Here is a 19,546-nt window from a genome sequence, read left to right on the forward strand (position 1 = left end):
AGTTTGACCTCTCAGTTGTGTCTCTGCTTGAAGACAAGCGCCCCCTCAGATTACCTGGTTCTCCCTTCAGCGGAGTTGAAGGACCCCACTGGACCCCAGGGCTGGGCGGGATGTGGCTCTGGAAGGTGGCACCCGAAATCCGGGGACCGCTTGGCGTGGCCTGTGACCACGTCAGCCAGCAGCAGCCCCCCGAACATCCACGACTCTCTGTGCCCCAGCACCGACAGCAGTCACCGTCTGGGGGCACAGGAGGGAAGTAAAGGCAGCCACTAACCCCAGCCTCCATGCCCGAGTGCTGGGGGGACCCACGTAGGCAGCATCTCAGTCTGACCTGCCTCCTCCTAACATCAGAGATGGGAAATGCTTGCTCTGGGAGGAGACAGAAGGATTCGGGAAGATAACGGACGTGAAGAGAGTGGTTCTCAGCTCACGACGGAGTGTCACTGTGTGTGGGACTTAGGGGAGGCGACAGGTGACCGAAATCGGAGGCTGGAGGGGAGCTGGCCACCTGCCTCCCTGCGTCTCCACTGTTTCACGCGTCTGGTTGGCCCAGGAAAGATCGGTTCCCTCAGAAGGGATCCAAGGCACGTTCCATGTACGCAGAAGCAAGCGTTAACAGGGATAAAATCATGCCATCTGCAGCAACACGGATGTCCCCGGAGAATGTCATTCTGAGTGAAGAAAGCCAGAAAGAGAAACACAAATACCATATGAGATCGCTTATATGTGGAATCTTAAAAAAATAACGCAAATGAACTTATCTACAAAACAGAAACAGACTCCCAGACGTAGAGAACAAACTTATGGATACCAGGGGGGAACCGGGTGGGAAGGGATAAGCTGGGAGTTCAAGCTTTGCAGATAACACACTATTGTATATAAAACAGATAAACAACAAGGTCCTGCTGCGCAGCACAGGGAAGTACACTCAGTGTCTCGTAGTCACCTATAATGAGAAAGAATATGAAAATGAATCTGTGTATGGACATGCATGGCTGGGACCTGGTGCTGTGCACCAGAGATTGCCACGACATTGCAAACCACACTTCAGTAAAAAAAATAAATAAACCAAAAGAAATTTTTTAATAAAATTTTTTTATTTAAATATAAAAGTAAGGGAATTCACAATCTGAGCCTCGGAGCAGATTGACAGGACGTTCTCTAACGTTTGAGCTGGAATTCCTTAAGAGGATCCAAACTCTTAGGGACCTGGGCAGCCCCTGGGTGCGGGGAGGGGGAGCCCGGGGGAAAGCTGGGGGACGCGCGCCCCCTAGTGGGGACGGGCCGCAGGCTCGGCAGGTGCCGCGCAGCCGCCTGGGGGGAGGGGGGCTCACAGCACCTGCGGGGAGGGGGAGGGGAGGGGAGCGCGGGTTCTGCACGCCCAGCCCCACGCCCCCACTGAGACTGGGACAAACCGAGCCCCGGGGCAGTGAAAACTGCCCCGGCCACTTAGCAAGTTAAGGGTGGACACAGGGCGAACGTGCTGTCAGCGTCATTAGCTTATGGTTTGACTTTTCCACACCCTTAAAATCTGCCTTTGGGCTATGATGCCTCCTGAAAGCGATTCAAACTCTGTTAGCCCCGAGCAGGGACCTCCCCCACCCAGAGAGGGGGTCCTCACTCTGGCCCAGAGCTCTTCGAATGCTCACGGGATGGACACACCTGTTCCGCCCCGACCTGGGGTCCCCCCTTGACCTCTGCGGAGCTTCGCCCTGGCCTGAGCAAGGGTCTCGGGGCTCAGAGCGTGATCCTTCTTACCCTTCACCCCTGGCTCCCGGGGCCCTGGAGCTGAGATCGCTGACGTCCACAGGGGAGAAAAAAATGTTCTCTGCTGCCTTAGGTTTAGCGGCCGGGTCTGCGAAATAAACTGGCCACAGGACCAGAGGCAGAAAGGCAGACAGGTTCATGCAATGCTACAAGTTTGACGTGGCTTGGAGGGTGCTCACAGAAAGAAGAGAAATCACCCCCCCCCAACCTTGCTCCTGCAGGAAACAGCTCTGCTTCGAAGCTGTTGAACCCTCTGGACAAAGGAAGATAAATTTAAATAGAAGGGACAAGACCAAAGAAAGGGACCCGGCCTCCCCAGGGGGTCGGCAGTCTGTGGGAAGGCAGCTCTGCGGGGAGAGTAAGGGCAGGTCGGGGCTAGCGAGCCAGGTTGGTTGGTGTGGGTGGTGCGATACTGTGATGTGTCAGAAATGGGCACGCCTGGTCATTCAGATGAACGACCGTGTGGATTTCTGCTGTGTTTAGCCTTCATCCAGTTTCTGGCTCACAGCTCCCCAGATCCTTGACATTTCCTGGGCAGAGAGCGCCCTGGGATCAGTTCCTGAAAACACTGCGGGGAAGTTGACTTTTGGATCCCAGCCCAAGAGGACCAACCACGTGACTAGAGGATTGGAACTTTCAGCCCCACCCCCTGACTCCCAGGAAGGGGACAGCGGGCCGACCCGGCAGTTTTCCATCACAGGGCTTTGTAACGTGGCCATTTATGGTAAAGTGTGGTAAAGGGGCTTCAGCACTGGGTCTCCCGGACAGCGGACCCTTTCCTTCTGAAAGGTCATGTCCCGTGGTGGGGGAGAAACTGGTTTTAGATATTATTTGAGGTCAGAATTCTCTCTCTGTGCATGCTTTGGCTGCATGACTTGCGGTTTTGTTCTGCTGGCTCTGGAAAACAACCCAGTATCTCGTTAGAAACAGGACAGGGCCAGTTTCGGGCTAGTTTGCAGTTACATTGTCAGGGTTGTCAGCCTCTTATTTCTCTTAAGCCCATATATTCTCTGCTGTTCTGGTAAGAATTTTCTCAATTTTCTTGTCCTCTACAATAGGCCAGCATCAGGGCTTGGTTGAGTAAAGCTTGACACATCCATTCAGTGGAATACTACGCAACCCTGAAGAGGTTGTAGGAATGCTGAATTCCCATTACAGTATACTGTTAGGTTAAATGATAATTGCATCTGCACTATAATTCTGAATATATAAAAATTTATTATACTATGTGTGTTATGGAGAGACTAAAACATTCTGGGTTGTGGAACTGTGTGCATTTTGTTTTTCCCCCTTACACTCTGTACTTTTAGAATTTTCGTCAGTAAGCAGGCTAACTACTCAATTTTTATATGCATTAAAATGTTCCTAAAAATTAAGCTTGCTCTAATGGTCAGAGGTGGGAGAATCTGGGATAGGAATTCCAGGTGGGGAACTTGTTACAATGACCCAGAAGGAAAACTTTAACTCTAGTCTCAAGATGAAGTATTTGCCAAGGTAGAATTTCTCAGTTGGAGTTGTTCCTTTTAAAAAGTCATTAAAACTCCTTCTTATGTCTCCAAATACCAATCAGAAAACCTCAACTAATACTTGGAAGAACTACAAAGAGCAGGGAAAAAAATAAGGGAAAGTGGAAGGAGGAAAAGAAAAAAGGGTTTAATATATACTGAGCACAGCTCTGCTATTTCCAAACATGCATTTCCCCTTTACTCCTACCGTGCGCTTTAAAGGAGGAGACATTATTCTTACGAAAACCCACACAGAACATTAAGAAGAGACACGGAAAGCAAAGATTCTTAAATTTAACGTTTCTCAAGTTTTATGCTTGAAAGACCCAGTTTCTGTTTTGTTTGACTGACTGACCCTGGACCAGTACATAATTTTGCCGTTTCCTCAGAAAATGTGTCGGGTTTTTGTTTTTTTTTTTCCCTCATGCAAAATTCAGCTTTGCCTGCTTCACCTTTTTTCTCCTGTTTCAAGCTGATGGCTAAACAGAGGGGCTCATTTATCTTAAGCGGGTAACATCGTGTATCCAGGCTTCATCGGGGAACTTGCTTCCTTGCTTTTTACAAAGGTCGTATTTCCTCAGGGACATCAGGAAAGTGTGTGTTGTGTTTGTGTAAATTGCATGATGTAATACAATAAAGAATGTACTGTGTGCGTTTCCCGTTTCTTAGGACAGACATCTATGAATTGATCCCTCCCCTTGGGTACAATCTCAGGAGACTTCTCGAGTCCTAGAAGGTTAATTTCGTCATCTATCTGTCGTGCAGCCTCAAGAAAGACAAGCTTTGCTCGTTACTTACTGACGCTGCTCAGTAAACCAAGGCTTCCCAACCTGGAAGCTATCACAGCCTTTTGAGGACATTTGGGCTCGCTGAAACCGCCCTTTGGTCTGGCGAAGGTGACAGGCACACCCCTCTGTCCCATCTCGCTGACCTGGTTTTTGCTGAATGAAAACACTGACCACTTGATGAAAGGAGATTTACCCATGAACTCCATTCAGAGCTGAGCCTGCGGAGTGTCTGGCACACAGGAGGGGCACAAAGGAGGGTGCAGTGGAAGTCAGTCAGCAGGAGCCCCTGAAGTTAATGACACAGTAGGACCAAGTTTTCCCCAGGCACTGAAGTGGCTCAGGAAAAGCACGTTCTTTTCCATTTCTTCGTGAACAATGGTAGGCCGGCTGCCGTGTGCATTTTCCGCTCTCATTCAGACCGGCTGGAACGAGCAAATAACGAAGGATGGACGTATTTATTTTGAATCTACTAAGCTTATCCATTAAAGTAGATTTATCTGCACCATTTCCCTTAAATTGCAATCAGGCCCTGGTTTCGCAGCAATTTTCTCTGTTTTGTGACATTACGCCCCCAGAATCTCATTGCACATTCGGGTGACAGTGTTTCACGGGTCAGAGGCGTGTGAGGGCCTTCATTATCTGCACCCCAAACTCTGGCAAAATGGGACGCACCCACTTCCGTGGTCGCAGCGCTAATGCTATGCATGTACGTTGTCTGAGCAAACGTTCTTTTTTATAAAGTGGGTTTCTGAACAGTTTCTTAAAATGCAGGTGAAATCTGCATTTGTGTCACAGCGACTTCTGAAGGCGATTTTGATAGAGTTTGCCCGTTTGGAGTCGGACGAATGACTGTGCGCTACGGATTCTGACTCTGAGAGGTTTACTTATAAAAACAGCCTTAAATGTGGGCAAAATGTGGGGACTTTCAACCCGTGTTTTGAAGATTTATTTACTGCCGGATCATCATCGTCTCGTCCCCGTTGCCGTACGCAACGCACAATGTTTTCTCAAGAGAATTTGAACAGGGCTTTTCAGTTCTCACCCCTTGCCTCTTATTTTACTTGCTGATAAACTTAATGGTTCTTTTAATTAAAAAAAAAAAAACGTTATTGAACAATGCTATGTTCAATACCTTGAAAATACTACATCGTTTGCGTTTTGTTTTTTTTTTTTAATTACAAAAAGAGCACATTGTTGTCGACAGATGGGGAAATTCCCCGCTGTCCCCCGACTCTACCCCAGAGAGGTGAGTGCTCTTTGCTGGTTCTGCCCGTCCTTCTGGAGCCGCTCTGCCTCCTTTCCTGACACCCGGACACACGGACCCCTGTGCGACAGAGCCGGACACCCTGTCCGCATCACGTAAGTCCCGCTGCCTCCTGGCTCTGAGGACCCGCCGGCAGGAACCCACGGAGGAGAATCCGTGATGCCCCCCGGCTGGACGTCTGGGCTGTGTCTCCACCTGCCAAAACATTGCAGCGAACTTACGGACGCCGCACGGAAGCCTAGAAGAGGAGTCATTGGGAGACGTGACCGAGCTGCCGTCGGATAGGCTGGACTTCCCTGCGTCCCCCGCCACCGTCCCCGGGGTGCGCGGCGCCCTGCCCGCCCACCCTTGCCCAGCACTGGGCCCTGCGGACATTTTCACACTTCTGCTGGTGCTTTAAGAATTCTTAGCTGTTAGTTTTTCACTTTGAGGCTGCCGGCTCCGTGTCTGAAAGTGCGTGAATGGCCCAAGAGGCGGTCGGCTCTAATCACGTCAAACACTTCCCCCCGCCAAGCTAATCGCTCTGCGCACTGACTCCTCTGTCGCTGGGATGAGGGCGTTGGTCCTGCTGGAAGGTGCGCTCCCCTGCCTGTGTCTCTCCATCCCATTATTGTCACTGTTCCTGTTTCATTTTATAAAAGTCGGTGTCATGGACTTCGCCTTTCTATGTAATGAATGAGGATTTGTTTATCAATCATGGAGTTCCTCGCATCTGTCGTGAGCCTGCGATGTGTGACCTTTTTTTCCGACACCTTATTTAAAATTTTCTCCAAAGAAACACATCCAGCTGGCCAACAGGCTCATAAAAAGATGCTCAGTATCACTAATTAACAGAAGAATGTAACTCGGAACCACGGTGAGGGATCCCATGTTGGAAAATGGCATTGTCCCTAGTTCCAACGTTAGGATGGGTCAGGCCTCACTAGATTTTACCCCTTCACTTCAGCGAGGGCTTTGCACGTGTAGGTGGGAGATGTAATGCATGGCTGGGGGCCTCCATCCTGTGCCTTTTCTTATTGAACTGGTATTTCGTTCTGGGAGGGGAGGGAGCTGGTCTCACGTGTCCCAGAGGCATCTCAGGAGCAACTCTGATGCCAAACAGTGGACCAGTGGCAGATGTGGCCTTTCTGGGACGGCGTGCCTGCCACACAGGCCATGAGAGCCACCGCCCGGACGTCCAGGACCCCAGTGCGGGGGGGCGGGGAGGGGGCAGGGTTCTGCTCTGTGCTCTGCCAACAACGCTCCTGGCTGCACGGATCCCTCTGCTATGGGAGGGCCCGCTCTGCTGGTGTCCCAGGGACCAGAACCACCTCGACCATTCTGAGCAGAAATGGACCTGGACTTCCCCAGCCGGAAGGCCCTGCCAGCGGCCGAGACCCCCCGAGATCCCCTGAGGCAAAGCACCGAGGGCCCAGGGTGTCCTCAGCCACGTGTGCCACCGAAAATGCCACCTTACGTGGACTTAATTTCCCCTTTTTTAAGATTTGTATATTCAGCGGCACACTGTACTGACTTAACTCCCTGAGCAATCTCTTCATGTTGTCCCAGTTCCTACGATGAACCAAATTAGTAATTCTTAAACAGAGAACACTTGAGTAACTACATTTTTTTTTTTGTACCTAGAATAGCGCCCAGAACCTGGTCCTCCGTAAGCATCTGTCAAGTTGATAGATGCATATTTGGTAATTGATAAAGGAACTGCAGGTCTGGGTGTGCCAGTACGTTCATGCAGCATGCTTACTTTCCTGGCTAAGAAAACAGACCTCAGGCCACGTGAACAAGCTGTTCAGGACCAAGGTCACTGACGGTTCTCTAAGGCCCCTTCAGCGCTCTCTCTGCTGGGACCTGTGTGTTGGAAAAAGTCGAAGTCTTACTTAAGGACAAGCGTTAAAAATAACGACCTACAAAATCTGTTCCCCTAAGACCCCGCCCGTTCACCTGAATTACACAGCTGCTCCACCTGGCTCCCTCGCCAACGCCAGACTTGAGGTCAAAACGCAGAGACCTGGGAAGAAAGTTAAGAGGTCTCCTTTTCTGACCTGCCCTTCAGCTGCAGAACCGGACAGAATCTTCTCTTGAAGTCGGGTCTCTGGAGGTGGGTTTAAATGTCCCTTAGAAACACTGGGCAGTAACGAGGGAGACCAGTAAGTGACACTCAGGATGAGGCAGTGGAAAACAAGCATCAGGGGTGCACGGAAATGCGCTGAAGTCTAGAAGGAGAGGGAAAAGCACGGAGGTCCTTCCCTTTGGACTGGATTTTCCCCATGAAACTAAGGACCAACGTAGGTGGCATATAATCGACAAGATACAAATGTCTCAAGCGTTAAGGAGAATCAGACGAGACGCCACACGAGACAGCTGAGAGACGGCGGTCCTCCGAAGCAGCGAAGGCAGGACCCAGACGCACTGCGCAGGGCAGTCGGGGGCAAGGCTTCCGAAACCTGCATCTTACTGTGCAACCCTCGGCCTCCGACAAGACAGGTGCAGCCCATTCGCATTCTGTTAGCGGAGCCTGGGCAGGTTAAGTCCACAGTCACAGCTGGTAACTGACAGACTTTGGTCCCAAAGTCCGTGCCCTCTGACTGATGCCACCGTATCAACCTGCCGGTGCACAGGCAGACCTGATAAACAGTTTGGAATTGAGACAAGGAAGAAGAATTTCAAAAGAATGGCAGAGAAGTCCATAAATTGGAACAGAATCTCCCAAAGAATACACATCAAAAGAATCATAGTCGGATGGATAACAAAAACATTTAAAAAGCCCTGATACTAAAAAAATTTTTTTAAAAATCACTGTACTCCTATCAACATTTTTAAGCACGTGGTGGGAAAATGTGCGTGTGTATTTCCATAAAGGAAATGTATCTTTCAATGGTATTAAAAACGGGTAACGTTTACACCTGTAAAACAGCGGCTTCTCTGAAACAACACAGTGCAAACACAGCAACCGGGAGGAAAGAATTCCGACCAGGGTTGCCACATTCCATCAAGAGAATATATTCATGATGTGGAGATGGGGAAAAAGTCGAGGCTTCAGGGAACTTTCTACCCAAATGCCTCAGAAACACACTGCACATCACAAAAGGCTGAAGAAAAGGATGCCTCTGTGCGGGGTAACGTGCAAATACACGGCAAGTGACTCCCCGGTGCTTCGCAAGACCCGACTTGAGCGTCCCTTTCCGGCCTGGTGTCCCTGCGGGGAGCCGCTGCCCATTTGCACGACCTAATCCACAGTGAGCAGAGCCACCCAGGTTCTTTCTCGTGGACAAAACCTGGCAGAAAGGAGTTCCGCAGAGGGAAGGGGCCCCGGAGAACTCGCTGTTGAGAAAAAAAACACAGAGGAAATAATAAACCAAGCTGCACATGTAAACCAAAGACTTGCAGCTACCAGGTAACCACTGATAAATCCTAACAGCTACGTTCACTGTGAGGTCCAAGGGGGCGGGAGTGACCTGTAAGAATTAATAATTAACACCAGGGAAGAGATTGCAGAGAACTCCTTGACATCGACACCTGGAAATCCCAGGTCGCTCACACCGACGGGGACAAGGACAGAGCTGGTCGTGAAAATGGCGAGACGCTTTCAGATTTTAAAAGGTGCCACAAAACACTAAGACAGGAAGTTTAACACTCAAATTCTAGTCAAAGACCGCTCCACAGTTCAAACAGAGAAACTGAAAGCTAGAAAAACAAGGCTTTTACAAGAGCCTAAAAATAGAAGGCAGACCAAGAATAAAGATGAAAATTGTCTCAATTCACCGACTCTGTTTTCAATTCCATGTCTTAATAAGTTGCATTTGTTAACACATCAGAACTTGAACGCCACCTCTGCGAGACCAAGGATTTTTGTCCGTGTTGTCCGCGGCACCTGGAACGCCGTCAGGCACCTGACACGTTTTTTTAATGAATACAGAAAACCGCCTGATGTCCGACTGGCAGGTGGACGGAATCCAGGAGCAGCCGACAGGGGGCAGGTCACACAGTCTGTGTGGACGGGAATTCTGCACAGGCAGCACGGCTCCAGGGGATGATTCAGAACACGTGCCAAAAGACTTACAAGTCTTTAAACCAAGAATTTTACTCAAGAAATGAATATATATATATATATATATATATATATATATATATATTTTAAATCACTAAGGCTTCAACATTCTTTATAATAAACTAAACAATGACCTGGCCCGAATGCCCTGTAACAGAGGGCTGACCAGGTTACAGGCCATCCATACGCTGGAAGCCGAGGCCGTCCTGCAAGGGAGGACGTGGCAGGATTGTGTAAACACGAGGAATGATGCTCATGTAAGTCTAAAGGGAAAGACTGACAAGAGAATGCACGCTACACTCCCACTGCCGTGCGGGGCACGTGGCAGACGGCACTGAGAGGTGAACAGCGTGGTCCTCAGAGCGCTGGGTACCCGTGGTTTTCCTTTTCTTTATATTCGCCTCCATTTTCTAACATTTCTACACAGAACATCTATTGTTTAGAAAACAAAGCAGTCCACTATACAAATCTGAGAACTTTTATTTTTGAAAAAACACCAACACGACAGGCCATGAGGTAGTGTCGAGTGAAATTTTCATTTTAAACATCACTGATGCGCTGGAAAAATGCAGCGTTTCTCCACCTTGCAGCTTCAGCTTTGGCTGGGGCTGCGAGATGTACTGAACAACGTAAACAGTGCTGTCTCGGATGTAAACACACGGAGTGACCTGGTCCTCAGGAGAAACTTTCCTCAACAGGACATGGACACAGATCAGGTACACCTCGCATACAGGTCAAAGCATTTTTTAAGTTTCTCTCCGAGCACACTGTTCACCACGGCACACATCTCAAAAAGACCTCTGGGCAGCTCGACCGAGCAGGTCGGCTCCCAGTACGTGTGACTCACACATCAGGTCGTACCTTACACACCAGGAAGAAAGACCGCGCTTCCGATAACACGGGCCAGGTCCCTGAGCTGTGACACCTGACCCACGGTCACTCAGTTAGGTCTGAGGCACAGAGCTCGGGACACACATGGAAAGTCCACTGAATAAACGCCCAGTTTCCTACGCTGACACCTGGGAAGGACTGGCTGCACAGTTCCCGTTCCCGGGGCTCCATTTATTGCCCACAACCAAAAGTTCGGTTCCAGTCCTCGTAAAGCTCCAGATCCTTGGGCGACACGCTCGGCCGCACGGTTCTAAAAGCGTTTTCAAAGTCACTGTAAGCGATCGGCCGAACCTGGTCCGGGGTCACCGTGGCAATGTCAGCGGCCTGCAGGCTGCGAATGGGCCCGAGGGACGCCTCTCGGCACAGCTGGGTCATGTCGGCGCCCGAGAAGCCCTGGGACCGCTGCACGACCCGCTGGACCTCCTCCGCGCTGAGCTGGCACCGCTCCCGGGACATCAGGCTGGTCACGATCTGCTCCCTGGCCGGGGCCTCGGGGAGCGGGATGTACAGCCGCTTCGCCAGCCTCCTCCGCGCGGCCTCGTCGATCTCCTGCGGCCGGTTGGTGGCCCCCACCACCAGGACGCGGTCTTCGGCGGACGTGGCCGCCCCGTCCAGCTGAACGAGAAACTCGGTCTTGATCCTCCGGGAAGACTCGTGCTCGCCGTCGCCCCGCTGGGACAGCAGGGAGTCGATCTCGTCGATAAATATGACCGCGGGCTGCTGGCACCTGGCAACGGCGAACAGCGCCCGCACCATCTTCTCCCCCTCCCCCACCCACTTGGACGTCAAGGAGGACGCGGAGATGCAGAAGAACGTGGCCCCAGACTGACTCGCGATGCACTTGCCGATGAGAGTCTTGCCCGTCCCGGGGGGCCCGAAGAGCAGAATTCCCTTCGGGGGGCCCCGAAGGCCGGTGAAGATGTCTGGCCGCACCATGGGCCACACGACCACCTCCCTGATCGTGGCTTTGGCGAACTCCAGGCCCGCGATGTCGTCCCAGCTCACGGGAGGGCCCTGGTCCATGACCTCGCTCATGATGAGCTCGATCATCTTGGGCTCCAAGTTCTTGAGACGCTCGTCCACGGGATGCGCTGCTTCCGCACGCCCTGCGCCCCGAGGCCGGCCCGGCACCCCGCCGCTCTGCTCGCCCCCGTCCTGCTTAGGTACTGGCGGGACGAACTTCCCAAAGATGCCCCGGGACCGACCGGCGCCCAGGGACTTTTTGACCCCGCCGTGCGAGCAGCCTGGCGCGCGCTGGGCCGCGCGCTGCTGCCTCCGCTGCTCCGCCCACAGCTGTTCTCTCGCAGTTCTAAAGGCAGGCAGGCCGCTCTCCTCTCTCGGGCTGTCATCGTCTGTTTTACCGAAAGCGGTCCTCAGTGCGGGGGCGGAATGTGCATCGGTGGTGCCAGAGCCATAAGGCGCGCTGGTCCCTTCCCGCGGACCTTCACAGGCGAGAGGGAAGCGGGACTGATCCGAGGAGAACACGTTTAGTCCTCCGGCGCCTTTCGGAGAGGAGTCATCTTCCTTTCGGACACTTGCGAATAATGGTTTGGCGTAAGATTTTGCAGTGACCGATTCGCCAAAAGGCACTGAGACCGCAGGACTCATCTTAGGGGTGTCAGTGACCGGCGGTGGCTGGACACTCTGGGGGCCCTTCAGAGAAGCACTGCTCTCGGGGATGTCCTGGGTCCTAGCTGTCCCACGGGCTGAGTCAGTGCGCGGGTCACTGTCCGCAGAACCACCACAAACACCAAACTGAGCCACGTCGGACACGGCGGCCGCTTTGTGGATTACCGCGGACGCATCAGCAGGTGCCAGCTCAGAGTCTCGGAGCCGCCTGCCCGCCTGCATCATCTCCTGCACCTTCTGCATCCTGAACACGTGACTTACCGACAACCCAGACTTCCACTTGTCACTGTCGCTTTGCTGAGATCTCGCTTGAGCTAAAATGTCTTCTGCGTAGTTGTTCAAGCCGGTTTCAGCGTTGTCAGAATCCATAACGCTGGAGTATTTCTCCGCATACTTTTTGAACAGGCGGGCAGCACAGACCGGGGAGAGCTCAGAGGCGGCCCGCGCGTACTGGATGCGCAGTATTTGTGCCCGGTAGGCGTCCGCCTTCTGCCCTGCCGTGCACGTGCCAGACGCAACTGCAAAGTAATTCTTCTGCCACTCGCCCAGGTGTACGGACCTGGAGCAGGGGGCCTGCATCTTAGCGCTCCTGCAGCAGAGGACAAAAATGAAAAAGAGTCCGTGGCAAGAAGGAAACAAAGACACGACGCCCTGAACCTACTTTTAAAATCTCTGCTCATCTGAAGGAAGGCACCCTGGACTTTTCATTTACAAGGTCCATCCGTAAGGAAAGGCCACTTACCGGGGCAAGCACTCAAGATACAAAAGATCAAACACTACACTTAATAATGCTTTGTTTTACTTTTATAATAATTTCCTCCGGGAACAGGGGGAAACATTCGTAAGGTGTAGACGGAAAAAAACTGAAAATCAATCAGCAAAGGAAGGCAATACAGAAGAACAACACGGGGAACAAAGCAAAACAAACCAAGCCCAGCCCGGGCTTTAAGCCTGGTCTCTAAGAAAAACTAAGAACGCTCTCACGCAAGCCTCTTACTGTGGCTGCGCCTTCTGTTTCATCTGTAAAATGGGAAGAAATCACCGTGAGAATCAAGCCAAGTGATGGATTTGAAAATACTTAAAAGCTTCTGCTATCACCTCTACTGCACAAATGTAGAAAGTGAGGCTCAGAGAGGTCAGAGACTTACCTGAGGTCACACAGCCAGCTGGCAATGGAGCCAGAACTCGCACACGGGTGGTTTCACGCCAGGCAGCGTGCACGTCACAAAATGCACCTGGCAGCTGGCGGATCACAAGTGCAAACTAGTATCACACGCTGAGTATTTTTAAGGAAAAAAAAAAAAAGAGTTAATGGCAGAAGATAAGGACCTGGAGGTAGCTGAACTCTGTAGGGAGTACAGTTATTAGTAACCAGCATGAAGCTCTGGGTGTCTTCTTGTTTTCTGGAGGTAAAATAAACTCATGGATATTTCTTCCAAAAAAAAAAAAATTTTTAAGGATTTGCAAATGAGCACTGAAAACACGACACCTCAGAACCTCTAATAATTACCCGATTTCGCGCAAAGCATCAGAAAACCAAGCTGTCACGATGAATGAAATTTGAGAACAAGTCTGCGAGTGAAGTGCTTCTAATGTAAGATGTCTTCTCTCGCGTTATTTTGTAAGCCTCCTTACAGTAACTTAAAGGTACTTTAACAGAACTACAGATGGACGTGTCATGTTGCGGGCCACGCAGGATGTACGTGCCAATCCTCTGACACGTCCTAGGAGTACCACAGTAATGTAAGTACCAAGAACTCACGCATTTTAAAATTTGCCTTCCAAATTACCTGCAAATAAAGCTGAACAACCAGCAGGTTCTTTTGGTGCAGGAGCCACAGGTTAAAACAGCTTTGTTTCTCCCAGAATTCTCTACAAAGAACCGGCCCCGTGGTAAGAAGGCGTTCATCAATCTTTGTAACATTTTTTAAAAAGTAAATAAATAAACTCGAGACCCAGCGAAATTCTAACCTGCTTAAAGATATGAAGTCAACTAGAGCGAACGCCTCCTGACACAGGCTTCATCCGTCTTGCCACTATTTTAACTCCCTTTACCCTCTTTTTATGCAATACTGGAAACGAGACACTGAGAGAGGGGTGACCTGGAAGCCACTTATCCCCAAGTTTCACACTAGTGTGAACGTCTTCCTCTCCACGGCTTCATCCCATTTTACCATCTGTAATTCTGAGATTCGGCCCCCAGGTACCCTCCTCTTCCCCTCCCACTCTCACCCTCATCTTCCACCCTCCCCTCCCAAGTCTCCCTTCTTCCTTCCAACCCAACCATTCAACCAACATACACAGACGCGGACAGCCGGACAACCGCAGGGCCGGCACTGACCAGTGAGTGACACCGCCGCGGCCCTTGACACGACCTCCCCACGTCCCTTTCGTCTCTATGGCGTATCCGAGAGCTAAAGGTCACGGCTACCCAGCACTGACGGGTGGTGGCCTTCTGAGCTTTCCCCCTGCGTACTGCAAGAACGTGACATTCGTACAAAAAGCCCCAGCTCCCCCCAGGAGGGGTGTCCCCGTCACGTGTACGTGCTCCCCGCATGCGGAACAGGTGCCCCCGGGGATGCGAGCCACCAAGACGCGGCAGGGCCGCGGGTCGCATTCGCCGGTTCCCGGACACACCCGCCCGGGTCCGGCCTCCCCCGGCGTCCTCCCCCGGGTCCCCTCGCCGGGAGGCTCCCCGTGTCCCCCGCCCCCGGAATCCCTTCCCCGTGTCCCCGCCCCCGGCGTCCTTCCCCGGGTCCCCGCGCCGGGTGGCTCCCTGTGTCCCCGGCCCCCGGCGACCTCCCCCGGGTCCCCGCGCCGGGTGGCTCCGTGTCCCCGGTCCCCGGCGACCTCCCCCCGGTCCCCTCGCCGGGAGGCTCCCCGTGTCCCCCGCCCCCGGCGACCTCCCCCGGGTCCCCGCGCCGGGTGGCTCCCTGTGTCCCCCGCCCCTGGAGACCCTTCCCCCTGTCCCGGCCCCCGGCGACCTCCCCCGGGTCCCCGCGCCGCGTGGCTCCCAGTGTCCGGCCCCCGAGCCCCCGCCCTCCGCGGCGGTGCCGCCCCCGCCGCCCCCGAGGGGCTGAGGGAAGGAGAGGCCGCCCGCCCGGACGCCCCCGCCGCTCAGGCCGGCCTCCGCACGGCGGGGGCACCGCGGGGACACACCCCGGCCCCTCCGCGCCCCCAGCCCCCGCCTCCGGCCCTCCACCCCGCCCGCTCTCCCTCCCCTCTGACCTGCTGCTTCTGAAAAGCGCGGGGCCCCTAGTGCGCCTGCGCGCCGGGACGGGCTCGGGCCCGCGCCGTGCGTGCGCGCGCGCGAGAGAGAGCGTGAGGCGGGGCGTGCGTGCGCGCCAGGGGCGGGGCTGGGGGCGGGAGCACCGCCCAGGCCACACCCCGCGGGCCCGCGCTCCTTGGGGAAGGTCGCTCACGAACACGCGGCTTAAGGCGGACTCAGGCACTGGAATTCCTGCGCTGCCCGAATGCTGAGTCCGGCCGCTCAGACGCGCCCTGGCCCGCGTGCACACCCCTGTCCCCGCATGCACGCCCCTGGGCCCGCGTGCACAGACTTGGCCCTGGTGCACACCCCTGTCCCTGCATGCACGCCCCTGGCCCGCACGCACACCCCTGGCCCCGCATTGCATACACCTGGCCCGCAAATACATCCCTGGGCCCGCGTGCACAGACTTGGCCCTGGTGCACACCCATGTCCCCGCATCCACACTCGTGGCCCGCGTGCACACCCCTGTCGCCGCATGCACACCCCTGGGCCCGCAGGCACGCCCCTGGCCCGCATGCACGCCCCTCTGCCCGTCCTGCGCTGTCTAGGGCCGAGTCCGGGAGGACCTGGGGCTTGGTCTGGGGCAGGGCTTCGGAGGACAGAACTATTCTTGGAGGGGTGTAGCAGATTGCGTTTTCAGACCAAGTAACCGAGTAGCCACTGACAGCCACCATGAGGCAGGCTGATGTCACCGCTGGTGTGGAGGTGGGCAGCTTCAGGTCTGGTGGCCCGACCCCAGGATGTCAGGAAGGACCCCCTCTCCATCTTCTCATTCTGCATTGCATCTCCTCCCCAGGCTGTCGCCTCCTTGTCCTAATGCGAACCCCACAATCCAAGGAACCAGCCTCACAGAACCCTATTCAAAGCAAGCACAGGGGCCAAACTAGGGAAAAACCTTTCCCTCTCAATACTTCCCTCTCGGAAAAAGGAAGAAGCAATTTCTCAGAAAGCCTCGGGAGCCTTCCTCTTAACTCTCCTTGGCTTCCTGGGTCCTATGGTTACCTCTTCCTGAGAAAGTGAGTGTCTGGCACAGGGGATGGAAAAATGACTGTCCAGCCGCATCTAACAGCACGTGCCTTTGAAACACAGACCCAAAGAAATGTGGGGCAAAACATTTTTAAAGACGTTTCTTTTAAGATTAAAAAGATAATAATAAAAACGATTGTTTGAACAACACATTTTAAAATAGACAAGAGTTACAATGAAGACGAGAAGTCACAATCCATCTCTTGTCTTAGATAGTAATAAAAGACTTTTTAATTCTAATTGTTCATAATTTACTGACAAATTTACTAATTATTATAATTACCCAAAATATGCCATATAGCATAAAGATAAAATAAAATGAAAAGGAAAACCGTTATCTCAAGGCCAACTCCTTTTTTCCTTGCAGACTTAGAAATCACCATATAAATAGTATTTAGGTAATTAACAATTTTTGGTGATTTTCATCTCCAGAATTTTAGCGAGAGCATTTTGGAGAATTCACATAAACCGCTGTCTCAGCCGCCTGAGAGTATTGTTCAAATACTGAATTACATTTATGGTTGCCAGTGTTAAGATTTTCCTAACAGGTCACACCAGTGTTGCCCCTTCACTTTTGTGCCTTGAATATAAAAGCATTTAGTGCTTGCGTTATGCAGATCTTTTAAACTTTCCGTCTCAGACCACAGGCTGAGTTTTTTCTTCCCCTGGGTAGAATTTTTTGAACCTGCGAGAGAAGAGGTTTTGCACCTCCAGCACACAGAATGCGGGTGCTTGGTGCGAGGGATTCTGGGAGCTGGCTGCTCATTTCCATATTCATGAATATTATCAACGTGGTCTCGGACACACTTCGGTGATGTCATCTGTTTTTCAGCACAGGGAGAACGCGGCTCTAAATAATGTGCACCGCTGTCTGCCAGGAGAGTTAATTTTAAAAGAGGTGTGTAGGTCCAGGGAGGTGGATGGGGCTGAGGAGATGCGGAGACAGACAGGTTTTTCTGGGTGCGACTCCTGAGTGTGCCTGGATCCTGACGGATCCCAAGCCTTTCAGCTCCTTAACTCAGGGTTACGGAAGCAGGCAGAATGAGGATCGGGGGTCTGGGGGATGAATTCCTGCCTCTGTCAGAGAAGTAAGAGGTGTCTGGACCCAGAGTGAGTGAAGTGCACAATTCCAGTAAAAGATTCATTCAGAAGAGCTATGAAAAGGCCCCCTGGTTTCCCATCACACACAGAGCTGGTGGGTGGGGAGGGGGCCCCCTCCCCTGAAATGGGGCGGGCAGAGCAGGAAGGAACCTGCTTGGTTTCCTCCAGAACCTCCGTACCAACCTGAGTCAGCACTCCTGGGGCCTCCAGCTTGATCCCGTGTGTTGTGGGTTGAATTGCACATCCCCACAAAGGGTACGTCCGTGTCCTCCCCTCCGGCGTCACTGCATGTCACCTGATTGGAAAATCGATTACCTTTACAGAGGTAATCGAGTTGAAGTGGTTCAAATGAGGTCATCCTGGATTGAGATGGACCCTAACCCAACATGACTGACGTTTTTACAAAGAAGAGAGACATAGAGATGACCATGTGAAGACAGAGGCGGAGACAGGAGTTATATGGCCACAAGCCAGGAACCATCTGGGGCCATCAGAAAGTGCAATAGGCAGCGAGGGGTCTTCCCTGGGGGCTTTGGAGCCAGCGTGGCCCTGCTGAGGCCTTCATTTCAGGGTCCTGGCCTCCAGAACCATGAGAGAGTACACTTCTGTGTTTCTAAGCGGCCCTAGGAAACGAACACACCATAGTTGCAATGGGCGGGGTTGGGGTCAGCTTTCCGGAGCTCAAATCCCAGCTCTGCCCCTCATGAGCTCCCTCTGAGGGTCCTTGGGGGCGGCGAGGGCGTTCTGGCCCCCAGTGAGCTCTGCCCAAGTGCACGGCATGGGGGTGATGCCCAGGGGTGACCCCTTGGCTCAACACGCGCTGCCAAGATTAGAGCTCAGCACTGAAAAGTAAGTCTTGCTGTGGGTGGTGTTTCTAGTAATGTTGAGGTGGGAAGCCCCACGGAAAAGACCCCCAGGCAGGGCCACTACTTTCCTGCCAGCGCCATCCAGTTCCTTGGCCTGCCAGCTTTTTGTCTCTATAAAACAGCTTGCTTCTAGGAAAGCAGAACTTACCCCTAAGATTCTATTGGTTCCTTCAGCTCACTCCTGATTGGTCCATTTGTAACACCTCACGTCCATAGAGCTCACTCCTGATTGGTCCATTTCTATCCCTCCTGATTGGTCCATTTCTAAAAAGCTCATTCCTGATTGGTCAACTTTATTATATCTTATTTGCATATGATGTTGCAAAGTGTAAACTGGCAGCCTATAAAAGCCTGTGTAAACCTGCAGACGGGGTCCAGAGCTTGGGGTGTTAACTCCTCTGGGCCCGTTGGCACAACAAATCTGAGTTTTCCAACCCGCCCAGCGCTGCTTGGTCTCTCGCCCGGATCCAGGTTGCTGTCACACTGAGCTGTCACACACTTGGCTACAACAATGTAGCCAAATGCTCTTCTTCTCCTGGACGGTTGGAATCGCAGATACAGACCAGCGCTTAATGTTCCCCGCGTTTTCAGTCCCGTGGAGTTGTTTCCTTTGCCGTTTCTCATCCGGTGATTCTCCTGTCCCTGGTGAACACCCACCACACTGGAGAACTTACCAGGAGAATGTGTTTTATCCTCTTTGCTGATGGGCTGGCCTCTAAGTTCTACTTTCTGCTGGAAAAAAAAAAAAATCTGTCTCCCTCTGTGTCACCTCTTCTTGGGAAGCACAAAGACTCTTCAAGTTAGATGAGTAAAATTTGAAGACAACTTACCAGGTAGGTCCACTGGGCATCCTTCTGGTTTTAACCTTCACCGTGTGATTTGCTTCCTCGCTGACCATACATGGAGATACCACCATCTCTTATCAATGCTGGGGTCTGGGTTGGACGCCAACGTTCTGGACATTTATGGACTTGTGGGGTCTCCTGTAAGCGAGCCCACTCTGCTCATTTTTTCCTCTCTTTTTCTTTTGCTGACCATCCATGTTACATCTCTGCTGTGTGGAATCACACTCTGGTTTCTCCGGAATGGTACTTGCGGATTTATCCAGTTCACGCAAGCAACTGATTCTCATGGTGGTTTCTTATTAATTTTTTCTAGTGCTTATTACAAGTATAGGTGATGGCAGGTGGCCTAGGAATTACCAAAGAAATAGACTTTTGATAGTGGTAAATAATAATAACAATAATAATAATAATAATAATAAAGCAAAAAAATTTTCTGATATTTGATATTTGGGGATTTACCTGATTCAGGAAATCAATAAAATAATTCTGAGATCAAAAAGCCACCAGGCAATCTCCATTCCTTTCGTCAAGCACAGGCGCTCTGAATA

General features: G+C 52.2%; 1 protein-coding gene across 6 annotated transcripts; it reads right to left on the reverse strand.

Annotated features, from left to right (window-relative positions):
• Nucleotides 1–9,831: 9,831 nt before the first annotated feature.
• Nucleotides 9,832–15,181, reverse strand: FIGNL1 (fidgetin like 1). 6 transcript variants are annotated; one of them, XM_045513007.2, is made up of 4 exons: nt 14,231–14,699; nt 13,680–13,761; nt 13,038–13,165; nt 9,832–12,478 (listed from the first exon to the last, which is right to left on the reverse strand). In XM_045513007.2, exon 4 carries the CDS (start codon nt 12,466–12,468, stop codon nt 10,432–10,434), a length of 2,037 nt encoding a protein of 678 aa, XP_045368963.1. In that variant the 5' UTR covers nt 12,469–12,478; nt 13,038–13,165; nt 13,680–13,761; nt 14,231–14,699; the 3' UTR covers nt 9,832–10,431. The 6 variants fall into 6 exon arrangements, with proteins under 6 accessions (XP_045368963.1, XP_074214701.1, XP_045368962.1 ...); XM_074358600.1 differs by having other exon boundaries at nt 14,190–14,699; XM_045513006.2 differs by lacking the exon at nt 14,231–14,699 and adding an exon at nt 13,861–14,105.
• Nucleotides 15,182–19,546: the final 4,365 nt, after the last annotated feature.

Source organism: Camelus bactrianus, chromosome 36, assembly GCF_048773025.1.
Source record: "Camelus bactrianus isolate YW-2024 breed Bactrian camel chromosome 36, ASM4877302v1, whole genome shotgun sequence".
In the NCBI taxonomy this organism is placed as follows: Eukaryota; Metazoa; Chordata; class Mammalia; order Artiodactyla; family Camelidae; genus Camelus; species Camelus bactrianus.

Excerpts from the sequence above, each read along its gene's own strand:
- FIGNL1 (XM_074358601.1), bottom strand. The coding sequence starts at position 12,468 with ATGCAGGCCCCCTGCTCCAGGTCCGTACACCTGGGCGAGTGGCAGAAG.